The sequence below is a fragment of the Phalaenopsis equestris genome, unplaced genomic scaffold, assembly GCF_001263595.1.
Source record: "Phalaenopsis equestris unplaced genomic scaffold, ASM126359v1 Scaffold000002, whole genome shotgun sequence".
In the NCBI taxonomy this organism is placed as follows: Eukaryota; Viridiplantae; Streptophyta; class Magnoliopsida; order Asparagales; family Orchidaceae; genus Phalaenopsis; species Phalaenopsis equestris.
The window spans coordinates 10095550-10109581 of NW_018164444.1; the positions used below are offsets into that span (position 1 = coordinate 10095550).

A 14032-nucleotide genomic window follows, 5' to 3' on the forward strand; every position below is an offset into this window, starting at 1 on the left:
AAAACAGGAATCAACACAAACTAGAAGAACACTGAGATTTAACGAGGTTCGGCAAAGAATTGCCTACGTCCTCGGGAGCGAGCGGCGGTTTCACTATTTCAGAGAAGTTCAATTACATCCCATAGGGTTTCCCATATAAATAGACATATACAAACCCTCAGATAAAATTACAATCATGCCCTCGCTCCTCCCAACCCCCTTTATTCCAAGAGACACTCCTTTTCACCAGGAGACACGCCTCTTCAAAAGAAACTCCAACTCCCCAGATATGAGCCATATCTAACAGATGCAAGAAATTCAGATAACATACTTTGCACATAATGTGACTTAAAACCATTTTAATCTAGGAAAACACAAAATAAAATGCAGGACAAACACACCTGAGGAATCACAATTGCCAAGTTCAGAACACCCATCGCAAGTCCTACAAGGAAACATATCAAAACATTTAGCCGCATTAAGATAGGAAAAGAAATAACATACACATTGACTAATACATCACAAGGATTTGTTAATCGAAAAGTTGGCAATCACCTTGTCCAAGCCCTAAAGCCTCTATGCGAGCAGATATCAATGCATAAGGAAGACTATAGGTGATCTGCAAAAGTCAGCATAAACTGATAAATAAATCATATTTTGCCCATAGAGGCTAACATCATTTGAAAATAGAAAAGCATAGGGAATTCAAAGATAAAATATATTACAAGAGAAGAAATGTTGTTCACTCAACTGCCAAAGGCGCACCCAGGATGGTGAAAACAATTAGAGCAGCAACAACTATACCAGTTGGCGGTGGAGCCGTGCTTGGAATCTCCATACTGTTCAACACTGCAGTAATTATGAGCATTGCCCCCAAGCAGAAAGATAAAATAATGCTCGAAATTCCCCAGACTAAGCCAGATCCCAACTTTTTGCAGAGTTTTTCCAGCATTACTGAAGTAAACCCAAGAACAATTGCATTCAACATTAAACCGAAAGCTCCCATCCTCACTCCCGCATGATAACTTTGCCCTCCATTTGGATCTCCTCTGTAAATTTCTCGACCCATCCAATCAGTATCAAAAAGGGTAAAGGGAAACCATCCTATCCAATTAAGTGCAGTGACAATTAAGATTATCCAAATGGGCAATGTTATAAATCGAAACACACCCAGCAAATCCCAAAAGAATGCCTCTTGGGCAGGTGTTTCTTCATCAGGATACGAAGAAGCTGTTGAACTTAAGGGAACTTCCTTGACTGAAGATATACTAACATATGTAGTTAAAACAAGAAGAACAACATCGATGAGGAAAACTGACTTTAGGTTGGCACAATTTGTACTGCAAACTTTAGTGACAGTAAATGGTAAGATCTTAAACCAGCCACTAAAAGCTCCAGCAGCATAACCAAAAATACTACCCAAGGCCATAAAGAGCGAATAATATGCATTTGCTACACGAGTTCTCCTGTGATCCTTTCCTGTAAAAGTTAGAAAATAATAAAGAAATAAAGAAAATAAAAGCTAAGTTTCTTGCATGGCTAATGTCACACACCTAACACATTGACCAAGTTAAGCTATTAAACAAAATTACTGACTAAAGCAAACAAAAAGCATTCAAATATAAGGCTCATATTACATAAACTGCAAGAGTAAGGTGCCGATTGTAATTATTCCTGTATGTTTGTTATACACAAATGAACTATCAGTACTCAGAAGTGTAGGCTACAAACTTCTTAGGACATATTGGTCCCTCATATTCAAATCTATTCTATATGTTTATAGAGCATTACATTAAAAAAAAATACAAAAACAACAGTGGTATGATATGGAGCAAGACAAAAAACTGAAATTAGCAAAACAAACTTCATGGTCAAACAAAATCCCCATAATTAAAGACATAGCTACTTCTATAACCAAAATTTTTTTAGTATACATACAGCAAGTTAGATCTTGAGGATAAAAACAATATTTACGATTCACAATCTCAAAACATCATAATTGCATTTTAGCTGTATGGCATACAAGAAGATAGAGGTAGCGTGTTTATTGATCCTCCAAAAAAAAAAAATCAAGCAATCAAGCACAAACTTCGACACAATCATTTAATCAAGTATTTGGAATTGATTACAGGTTTTTTGAAAATGAATCAAGCATTCAGCTTGACAAGAGAAACCATCAAACCCAATTATGCCATGAATATCTAAATCTGAATCCAATCGAGCATAAATCTAGTACTCAAAACATGATTGAAATTTTCTCAAGACCATATGAGAGGTTAAACATCATTGAAAATTTACGTGCTTATAATCTAAGCAATTGTCTTGACAAAACAAATCTAACAAAACCAAAATTGCTCAACTTTGAGTTCAAATAATAAAATGTCAAAAAACTATAGCATGACAAAAGAGAACCTTCTTAGAAGACATGATGAAAAGTCGGGATCTGTAACAGAAATGACTAGAACATTCCTCTATATTTTATGAAGAAGCTCTATTTATACACATGAAGAGGACAAGTTTCTATGGACAGAAATATAAGATTCATAGGGGTTTTTAGGTTGGGAGAATTTAAAGTGTATCGTAACTCTTATGCAGTGATTTTAAAAATCAAGTGTTTAATACACAAAATTACAGATACAATATAAAGTATGAATGTATTTGAAGTTTACACCTTCGGTCATGTTGGATGAATTTAGAATTCAGCCGATTTGGTTGAATTTAATATTTACATATTTCTTTAATGTGAAATGCTACCTACAGGCCGTTGGTTGACGTTCAATGACGTTTGTCGGTCGCCGCCGCAGGAGATCGCTTGTTGGCCCCCACAAAACACCGTCAATCAGCCTCCACAAAGTGCGGCCCGCCAGCCGCCTCCAGCTCGCCGTAAGTCATTGTAGGACCGCTTGCATGCCTCCACCGAAAAATCTATCGTTGTCACCGCGGCTCGCCTCCAACGGTCAGAGCAACCCTCCGCCGCCATGAGCTGCCGCAGTCGGTCACCGAAGTTGATTGACGATCGTCGTTGTTGGATGTCGTCTGCCACTCACAACCTGTCAATGATATCTTATATATTTTGAAATACATTATTTTCAATCTACTTTAAACCAAAAAAAAAATATAAAATCCTGAGTTTATTTTATAATTAACCAAACTACTCTAAAGTATTTCAAATACAATACATTACTTTTATATTATATTCATTTAACACTATATTATTTATTCAACAAACCAAACAGCTCGATAGAAAATTCTAGAGCTCAGCGGGCTCAACTGACGTTAACTGTCAAATGACGTCAACAATCATTGTCGCCATCGCTCATCAACCAAGAACAAACACCATTCATTGCCTGTCACCGCCCAACGCCGACTGTTAATCAACATTAACACTAGTTGTCATTAACCAACATCAATACCCACCAACGCCACCACTTGGAATTAATTGTTGACCCACATCAACACCAACAAAGCTAATTGTTGCCTGTCACCTTAAACCCTAAACCCTAAATCAAACACCCTTCATTGCCTGTCACCGCCCAACGCCGACTATTAATCAACATTAACACTAGTTGTCATTAACCAGCATCAATACCCACCCACGCCACCACCTGGAATCAATTGTTGACAAACATCAACACCAACAAAGCTAATTGTTGCCACCATCAAACATGTCATTAACTAACATCAATGTCCATTGTCATCACTTGCGGTCCATCATTGATTGACATTAATAGTGGTGAGCATTTTTTGGTCAAAATAAAAAAAATTTGCCCAAAAAGCTCATTTGATTAATTCAATTCGATTTTAAAATAATAAATCGATTTTTAATTTTAAAATTAATATTCATATTTCAAATTTTTAATCAATTTTCATCTTCTCTGAACCAAATAAACTAAAAAAAAAGAATAAACATTAAGATGAAAATAAATTGAGCACATAACACTTATTTTGAGTTTGTTTGAAAATTCTAATTTCAAAGAGAGGTGAAGATATAAGAAAAATATATGAAATTTCTATTTTTAAAGTTTAACCCTTTATTTTTAAGAAGTTTTGAGCAGTGCAAAATTTTAATTTGGTCAAAATTGAACTGATTAAAACACCATATATTTTAGTTTGGTTTGGAATAGTCTTAGTAAAAGATTGATCAATTCAATTTTTGGACTTTGGATTTTGATTTTATTTGATTGGACTAATTTGTAAACTAATTGATCAACTCGTAGACAATGGTGTTGATCATTGCCATCATCCAATATCGGATAGAAATTGTATGACAATCCTATTCTTACTTTGTCATATTTGCCCTCCTATCAAGAAAATAACTAAGTTTACTGCCCAACCATCAGCTAATGCTTTGTCCAATGTCCATAATTCTTTAAGTAGCCAACCAATCATTTTATCAGAAGAAAAAAATATGCCAAACACCTACAATCACCTTACTTTTAACATTCCCCATTGATTTTCAATTGACCAAGATTGGCGTTTAATGTCTATCATCCACCGATGTCTAAATCCTGACTTTCTAGTTGATAATCTCCCTTCTTATTAGGAAAATATCAAATTGTTTGCCAAACTTCACGTGAAACTTTTTAGTTACTTATCAACTATCATTCAATGCCCTATCAAAGCTCCTATCAGAAGAATGCTTAATAGACCGCCTAGTTGACAACCTTCAAAAATCTTTTTTAGAAGCCTCTTAATGAATGATGTCTATAACTACAAACCATTAACATCTAACCCTCATCTTGCAACTAGTCCTAACTCCCCTCCGGCTACAACAAAGCTAACCACTAATTGTTGCCTAGCTTATGACATCCTCAGTTAAAAATCATCCATCATTTATCAACAATTGGCTTCGATGCTCATCTTATCAACCTCCTGGTTTCCTTATCAAAATAATGATCAAGTCGATCATTGATTGTTGCTTAACTTCTAACGTTACACATTTGCCATCATCTAAAGCTTGCCACAACAAAAATTTAACATTTGTCAGTGATCAACATATTCCCATCTTTACAATCATCAGATCTCTCATTTAGGGTCTGTTTGGAGCCGTTTTTTTCGCGTGGTGCGGCCCCAAATCGCGACATCTCGTCATTTGGATGCCAACTTCGCGGCTGCACGTCACTAAAGTTGGCGAAAAGCGGGCTGCGGGTCACTAAAGTTGGCAAAAAGCGGGCTGCAGGATCAACCCGCGGCTCCGTGTTCGCCCCGCTAATATTACCATAGGCCCCACGATCCTCTTTTCTTGCGAACGCTCCTCGTCTTTTGCCCTAGCGTCCCGCCTGGTGTTCCTGAGCCTTCTCGCGAAGCCCCCTGCGCCTTCTTCCTCAACGAGCCAGGTAGCCTGCGTCTTCTTCTTCCTCGATGAGTCGGGTAACACGCGCCTTCTTCTTCCACGCGAATACCCCTGCGCCTTCTTTCTCGCAAAGTTCTATCATCAGTCAAAAATTTTCCGTATTTTTCCTCCTCAACCCACCAAAATTCCTAAATTTCATTTACCTCCTCATTTTCCCATATGGGTCTCGGCTATCTTCTCCAACTTCGGCCTCCAACTCCACAAATCCACTCCCACGAGCTTCTCATATTCCTTCACCATCTCCTTCGTCGTACACAAAACCCCATTTTTTCCTCCCTCCTCCTCCCTCCCCAATCTCCTCCACCTCTTCGTTAATCCTTATCTGCAACATCCCAATGTCCGTCTTGTGTATGCCGATATGGGCTTATTATAAACGAATAAGCACCCAAAAAAAAAGTGTTGGTTTGATCAATCTTCAAGGATTTTGTGAACTATAATTCCTTGCTATAGTTTCGTTATTATTTCTTTAGCTGAATATCTGAAAGAGTTTATAACAGGTGGGTGCTTAAAGTGTGGTAATTGGTGATTCTTCTTTCTTGAAATGCTTGCACTGCATTTTAATCGTTATTCTCAATGTTTATTCTGAATGATGAACTTATTTTCAATGCTAACCACTATTCCTTATTTTGTATTGTTTTTAAGTGAATTTTTGACTTAAAAGTATTAATTTCATGGCTATCACAATTCCGTTACACACAACATTATAAAACAGGGGCAAAATGGTCATTTTTCCAGAAATAATTGTCTCACAGTTGTTTTTACATAATTACCCCAAACAAGCAGCCAGCTTCCCCGCAGCAGCTTCTCTGCTGCAACTGAGAAGCTAAAAAACTATAGTTGGCCCAAACATACCCTTAAGGAGAACGACCAACTAAACTACACTCTATAGCCCATCTCCTAGCATTCAAAAAATTATCAACTGACACTCATCTCCTAATGACATTTGTGACACTCAAAACATAATACCACCATGGGAGATGTCTCTCACAGCACATATATATTATGTTGTACAAATGCTTTCTTAAGCAGTTGAAATGGTGTCTTCTATTAGAATTGTTCCTATTTCACAAGTTTTTTACATAAAAAGTCTAACATCATCTATGTGATGCTCTCCATTTGTCTGCATGTATGACAATCATTTTGAATTTGCTAGCAAGTGACAATTTAGTGTAATATGTACAAAATAAGTTCAGAATACGACGCAACTGAAGATACAACCTTGAAAATATGTTCGCATAACATATTAGACAATCAGGCAACCCAAGATACAAACTTCAAAACATATTTGTGTTAATGTATTAGACATTGTTGAAATCAAGCAACTCCAATCCATATAACATACTTTGACATATGCACAAAAACTTCACATATAAAAAATGGTCATTTTACAGAAGTCCCCATCCTCATTGCCTCCTTACATAAAGTTGTCAACGAAAATTATCGTTAGCCATCATCCCCACTCGATACCACACATCATCCGACATTGACACATGCTCTCTCCACCATGAATATTTTTTAATGATATTAATACATCCCCATTATTCATTAAGTGGTCCCAAGTTCAGCACAAAAGAAATGGAGAGCACAAGGTCAATTATAGACATGTGATGGCCATAAAACTCAATAAAGATAATAAATCAACGTAAAATATGAAGAAATTTATCAAAGTTTCATCAACTTAAATTGGTGCCTAAATCCTCTAGGTTATAACAAAAGAGTACACAACTTCGACCAATGGCCTTTGGTATGAGATTCAAAGCACATATAGAAAATCAATCCCATAAGGCCATGATTGTATTGTGTCAAAGTACAACTTTAAAACTAAACCACAAAATCGATCTCCAGCATGTGTAAAGCCTCGTTTAATGTGCTACATCAAAGTCATTCACTAGCTTCTAAGTTTAAACTTTGATTCAAATGATCTCTCCTTCCAAGCTTATTGAATTCCAACTAAGTTTAGAAAAAGCATGCACAAAACCAAGCGAGAACTATCCAACCCTTACAAAATGCCAATCAATAAAAAAGAAGGCAAAATACCAAAAGCTTTTTCACCAAGTTTCACTCATATTAAGCATATTTAGATCACCAAAAGAACGTTGATCATAACACCTACGATCATGTCCACCCTACTCATTTCCATTATCCTAACTAGATTCGTTCCTTGAATTCAAATATATATATATATATATATAAATATATATATATATATATATATATATTATCATTTTCCTTCAACACATCACCAATCGTCGTCACCCGATTTCCTCTGCTCTTGACTGAACTCACATAAATCCAGAAGATCCCATCTATCTCTATCACGTGACCATCCATTATCGCTCAATTTCTTCCATTTCCAACAGATTTCATTTCTCAAACCCTAAAAGATACTAATTCTTTGCTCTAGCACTCCACAAAACCTTATCCCCATATCAAACATCCCAATAATGTCATATGATCATTTCAATTATCCATCAAGAATCACACATCTTTAACACATCGATCATGATCCCAACAGTACAATAAAATAATATTTATTGCACATTTGCACTAACACAATAAAGCAATGACACCCCACTACCTCTACATCATCATGGCATATTGGATATAATGCCTCTACAACAAATTAGACATTCAACCTCCTATTAGTTGTCACTTGACGTTTGATCTGCTCTCATCTTCCATGCAAACCATTTGCTTTATCATTGCTAGGATTGGTTACTCGTAACCAACCCTTGCCTCCCATCTCAACACTGCTTTCAACTAACATTTCCACTATAAATACAAAACTTCCAGCTTCAAGGAGTGATATCTAGATTTTGGATCTCTCGTTAAGATTGAACTATAATATTGTAACCTAAAGGGACTAGAGTGGAGAGGCCTTAAAGAGCTTCAATTCTCCTTCTTCCTCTAGCATAGTGTATCTAATCCTATCTCCCTCTACAATGGATAGAAGCCAATTGAAAGAAACACTTGATTATAGCATGATATCTATTTTCAATGTTGTCACTATTTGCAAGCCAACTCCACTTTCCATAAATGAAGTAACCTTGCTTGGACGCTCAAGCATCCTCCTCTTCATCAATTAAAGAACTTCGACAAAAACCCTTGTGTCCCTCCTGTAAAGCTATATTTCATCATTCACATTTATAATGCTCTCATTGAGAAATCTCTAAATACTAGCAAAACTGGGGCATATTGAATAAAAAATGATCTTAAAGTATTAGAATTACATGAAAATATGACACACAATAAGACAAGATGGAGAAAAAGGATTTATATAGTTGACTATGTTTAGTAGGATGAAGGCATGTTGTTGTTGTTTTAAGACAGTTCTAAGTTGGTTTAATGAAACTTGGTAAAGAAATGGCCGTCTCTTGTTGGCCATCAAATGTCGCCTACTTCATCAACACATCGACACAAATCCTGAAACTTTCCAAGAATATTCCTTCTTTAGTAAGTGTTTTGCCCTGCATCACTTGCTCGTCACTATTTTCAACTCTAAAATGTAAGTAACTCAGCCTCGAAACATTGTTCTAGGGCACTCACATCGCCCCCAATGACTATCAAGAAAGCTTAATGATATCATGCCTGCACCAATGAATTGCCCCCTTAAAGAAGTCCCTTTTCAACTCTAATATTGTGATGAAACCAATGACTCATCCTTTCACTAAAGATCATGGTGAGCATCTTGAGGAAAGTTCAATGCTCTATTGTTGGACTTCTACGAAAGTCTTAAACAATCCAAAAAGTATAGGGAGTTTTGATGATTCAATGGACATGACAATAGACATTGAAAACCTTTGCAACAACTTCGAAGAATGTAAAACGAAGATGGTTCAATGCCTTTCATCAATCAACAACACTTCTAATTAATTGCAATAACTATTTGCTAGGGAGTTTCTTAGTTTCAAGTGACCTCTATAGTTCACCCAGACATTAGTCAATGCCTGACAGGCGGAGATTAGTTTAAAGATTACATCGCCAGATTCACCCAAACTAATTGAAAAATTCTTAGAGCAATCAAGTTGTTCTTAATCATAGATTTTCAAACTGAAAAATGATTTATCATGAAAAAATCATTAGCAAAGATGGTAAAATGCTAAAAAGCGTCCAAAGCTTCTAGCACTTGCTCTCTCACTTATCAATGAATTGATTAAGTTAACTATCCATCATAACTAAACTCCTGATATTATGCATATATTAACACCTAAGGCTTGTCAACAACCAACGTCAAGGTTCTAGTAGATAACAACGTCTAATGGCCCATATTGGCCACCTAATCTACCTCGTATTAGAAAAGAAACCAATTAACTGCTGACCGCCAACCATCAGTCAAATTGTAATCAATGTCATATGACCTCCGTCATCCATGTCATTGTTGATGTCGCCAGCGTTCCATGTGGTAGCCTTAGTCCAAATCACCTCCAACAACATCATCGTCGTCTACACATCTCCACATCACTTACAGCATGTTCTCACCATCATGGAACCAAAGCTACAACTTTCATTGCTCACCAAACCAAAAACCTAGTTGAAACCATCCACATCACCCACAATCTGACTGATCCTGTATGTCGTCGCCCTTGCCAGCTATCATTGATGCTCCCTTTCCACAACCTAAAAAGATAAAAATACAATATACATATATATATATATGATTCATTACTTTTACGCTAAAAACAGCCAAAAAACTCCTAGAACTTTAAATGCATTAATTTAACATTCATTGCATTTAAAATACATCTACTCTGAAATCTTAAAATCCAACTGCCTCTAAAAAACTTTTGATTCTCAGTTAAAAAATTGTTCATACAATTGAGGCTGCATATTGTTAGCGTCATCATGCAGAGGGCGAAAACCCATTTTGTGAAGCCTCATATCATGTTTTTTCTTTATTTAATGCCACCAAGCTTGCCCGAACATTTACTATTTTCCACCAACAATAACAGCATTCAGGTTGTAAATTCACAAGACTCCCTTTCCGAGCCTGCTAGACCATGACAAGTAAATATAGGCTACACATAACCTTTCCTCAGCAACTCAAACAACCCAAAACGGATTATTAAAAAGTCAACGTCGTTTCCAATGTCCGATACTGAACCATAAAAAAACCCACCGCAACATTTCCATCGATGGAATCATATTTTCCATAACCAGGCAAGCGACAGGTGCATAAAACTATAACTTTAACCACCGTAACATCTCATCAGAAAGAAATACTGAACGAAAGACCAGAGAATCACGCAAGCTCCTTCACAAAAACTGCTTTAAAGAGATAAAGGAGACGGAGTGTACGAACCTGTGAGATCAGCGAGAAGAGCCCTACAAGGCCCTTGGATGGTGTTATTACCAACATCAAGCAGCCAAAAACCCACAACAAATATAGCAATAGCACGAGGCCGAATCAACGCGTCGACAGGATCGCCAAAAATAGCGCCAATATCGGCCGCGTGGCCAATCAGTATAACGGATAACGCGATGACAGCAGCACCACCAATAATAAAAGGGCGGCGCCGTCCCATCTTGCTGGCACATCGATCGCTCATAAGGCCTACAAGAGGCTGCACGAAGAGCCCCGAAAGCGGGCCGCAGAGCCACACGAAGCTCGCAAACGAGTGAGGAATTCCCAGCTCCTGTACGTACGGCGTCAGCAGCGAGAGCTGAAGGGCCCATCCGAACTGCACGCCGCTCGCCACTATTGTCACCTGCAACAACAATCGCAGCGGAACCCTAGCTTGCCGTCTGGGTGGTGGCGGTGGGGGCGGAGGCGGCGGCGGAGGCCTCGATTTCCTGACGCGATCCTTGCCGCTAGTGGTCGCCACTTCCGCCGCCGACGAAAGAGACGATCGCCGACGCTCACGCTGCCGACGAAAGAGACGATCGCGGCCGGCTTTTCGCCGTCGGCTGTGCTGCGCGCTTCAATTCGTGCGGTGGATCGCTCATCACGATATCGGCGGGGGGGGGGGGGCGGTGGATCGCTCATCACGATATCGGCGGGGAGATGAGATTACAGCAATCTGCACTGAAGGGATGGAGATCTCGGAGCCTGAGAGAGACGAAGGAGATTTTAAGCGACCGGCGATAGGATTGCTCACTCCCACTCTTTTCTGGCCACTGGGTATCGCGGTGAGGGTTAGCTAAAGTTGACCTGCTTGCGTGTAAACACGAAGCGCCGAAAGTGGAATTATACGAGGGCGGTCAAGGGACTTCCATACTCATTGTAAATTGGGCCAGCCCGGATTATCTTTTATATTTACATAAATAATTAAATATTACATGGAGGAGGTAGTGTGTGGCCTGAATGGCTTCTAATGTTAACAACTATACAGTTAGATGAATTATAATATTCCAATAAGTAATATTATCCTTTTAGGTGTTAATCCGACTGTTAAAATCTTTAAATTTTTTTTTAATAAGGAGTGAAGAATAGTAAAGATTATGAAAATGGGAAGAAATAATTATGGATGAAATCATTTTAAGAAAATTTAAAAAAAAATATGTGTTGAAATTGAACTTCTTCGTAACAAAAATATGTGTAAAACATGAAAATATCACTCCTACGCTTGCAATCGAAATCACTCTATCAGCCGACTTGTCATTCGGGTTAACCACCTCCACCAGGCCACTTGGGTGCCCCGCCGCCTGGGCTGGCCATCTCCACCGGCCGGCCGACAACCTCTAGTTGAGTCGGCCTCCTTGGGCCGACCACCAACAGTCACAATGGGCCGAAAAGCTACAGAACGGCAGATCTGACCGAGGAAAAACCAAAATACTATGTACTGCCCTTATTAAAACGATGTCACTTTTATAATATTATTTTTCCCTCTTTTCTTTTGATATTAGTAGATGACTCATGACATTTATTAAAAATTCATTGGGCTCTCCTCTCTCTCAACCCATCATGTAAGGAGATTATCTCCTTTTCCTTAGTCTTGTAACTTATATTTGCTAAGAAAGAAAATGGGTCAAAGTGCCCCGAAACACCCATATTTGTCCCCCATGGGATAAATCTTCTCTCATTTGGTCGCCAAGCTCTATCACTTAGGCACTCACATAACAGATTTGGATTCAATATCGTCAAATATGCGGTGAGAGTGTGGCAAGCCGACAACAAAAAGTCGAGCACACAAAGAGGGGGAAATTCCTAAATAGAAAAACAAAAAAATATATATTAGTATTTATTTTCATTAGTTTTTTTTTAGAAATAAGAAAGAATAAAAAATAAAGAAGAAAGAAAAAGAAAAGATTTCTCCTCACACTTAAAGCATCTAAAACCCGTCTCGAAACTAAACTCAGAGAAACCTTTGAAGGTGGTTCATTGTCCAATGACAACAAGTTTTGTCAAGGGCGTGACACAAATCACTCCATTAGCAAGTCTCGGCGGTTACCCTGGTGAAAACAACTAAAAGATCTGCCTAAAACCTTGTGAAAAGTGTGGCCCATCGCAGACAACGTTCTAATAGAGCAAAAGAGATAGGCACAGAGTGAGACTTGAGTTGGGTAGATATTGCATCTAAAAAAATCTAAAAGCCAACAAATGGTCTTCCCGAAGAAAGGGTCATCGATCAATACACCAAAAACCAACTAAAAAAGAAAGCAAAAAAAAATCCATGCAAAATTAAGGGACTATAAGTAGTAATTGATGAAATTATATTTTTGTTATGATTCTTTCATTCTTATTACAGCTTCACCTTTAAGAAGCAAAATACTCGAGGGTTTTATGTATAACAAGAAAATATCACTGCCCTCATCAGGCTAAAGAAATTGTCATTAAAATCACACCAGCAGCTCGCTTCATCAGCTGGTCGACCCCTTCCACGATCCGACCGACTACCTCCATCAATCGGTCGGCAACCCCCACCCCTAACAGACAACCTCCCCTGGCATACCAACTACCTTACATCAGCAACGTGCATCTAATGACATGTGCCTATCGAAAAGCTCCATAGCAATATATTTGAGCCAAGAAAGGACCAAAATAGCATGTAATGCTCTCCTTAAAGCAATAACACTTTGTAATATTACTTTTTTCTCTTTTCTTCTGTTATAAACTAACCAATGACATGTATTAAAGAAAAGAGAGATCTCTATATATCCCTCTCAACCCGCCATATATAGAGATCTCTCTCTCCTTCCCATCTGTTTTAACATTTATTTGCTAAGGAATAAAAGTTGTTAGAAAGTCGAAGAACACCCCTCCTTACCCCCCACGAGGCAAATCTCTCTCTTTCTCTCTCGCATGTCCCTCTTTTCTCTTCCCTGGTTTTCAAGCTATCCCTTGGGCACTCACAAGATAGATTTGGATTCAACATTTTGAAATATGCGATAAGCATAGAGCGTGTTGACAATGAGAAAACTAACGCACCAAGGGAGAAAATCTTAAACATGGAAACAAAAAAAAATATGTGTTTCTTTTCGTTAATTATTTTTAAGAAAAAAGAAAAAATAAAGAATAATGAAAAAGAAAAAGAAACAACATCTCCTTGCACTCAAAGCATCCAAAAGCCATCTTGAAACTCGACCCGGAGAAAACTATGAAGGCGGTTCTCTATCCAGTGGTGACGAGCTTCGCTAATGGCACAACGCAAATCATCTCATTCGCGAGTCTCGACATTTACAATCGGAAAAGAAGTGAAATGATTCGCCCACGACCCGACGAAAGTTGTGGCCCGCTAGAGGCAACTTTCTAACAAAACATAA

General features: G+C 38.1%; 1 protein-coding gene across 4 annotated transcripts in view; it reads right to left on the reverse strand.

The window, feature by feature from the left end:
* Positions 1 to 11592, reverse strand: part of LOC110020848 (sucrose transport protein SUT2) — a 25612-nt gene extending 14020 nt beyond the window's left edge. Inside the window, exons 1-6 of one of the 4 annotated variants that reach the window (XM_020719113.1) lie at positions 11332 to 11592; positions 11196 to 11291; positions 10632 to 11161; positions 731 to 1458; positions 535 to 598; positions 381 to 424 (exon numbers count right to left, since the gene is read on the reverse strand). In XM_020719113.1, the coding sequence (XP_020574772.1) occupies positions 381 to 424; positions 535 to 598; positions 731 to 1458; positions 10632 to 11161; positions 11196 to 11275 (1446 nt within the window). In that variant the 5' untranslated portion in view covers positions 11276 to 11291; positions 11332 to 11592. The other 3 variants (XM_020719121.1, XM_020719129.1, XM_020719137.1) reach the window with 3 other exon arrangements.
* Positions 11593 to 14032: the final 2440 nt, after the last annotated feature.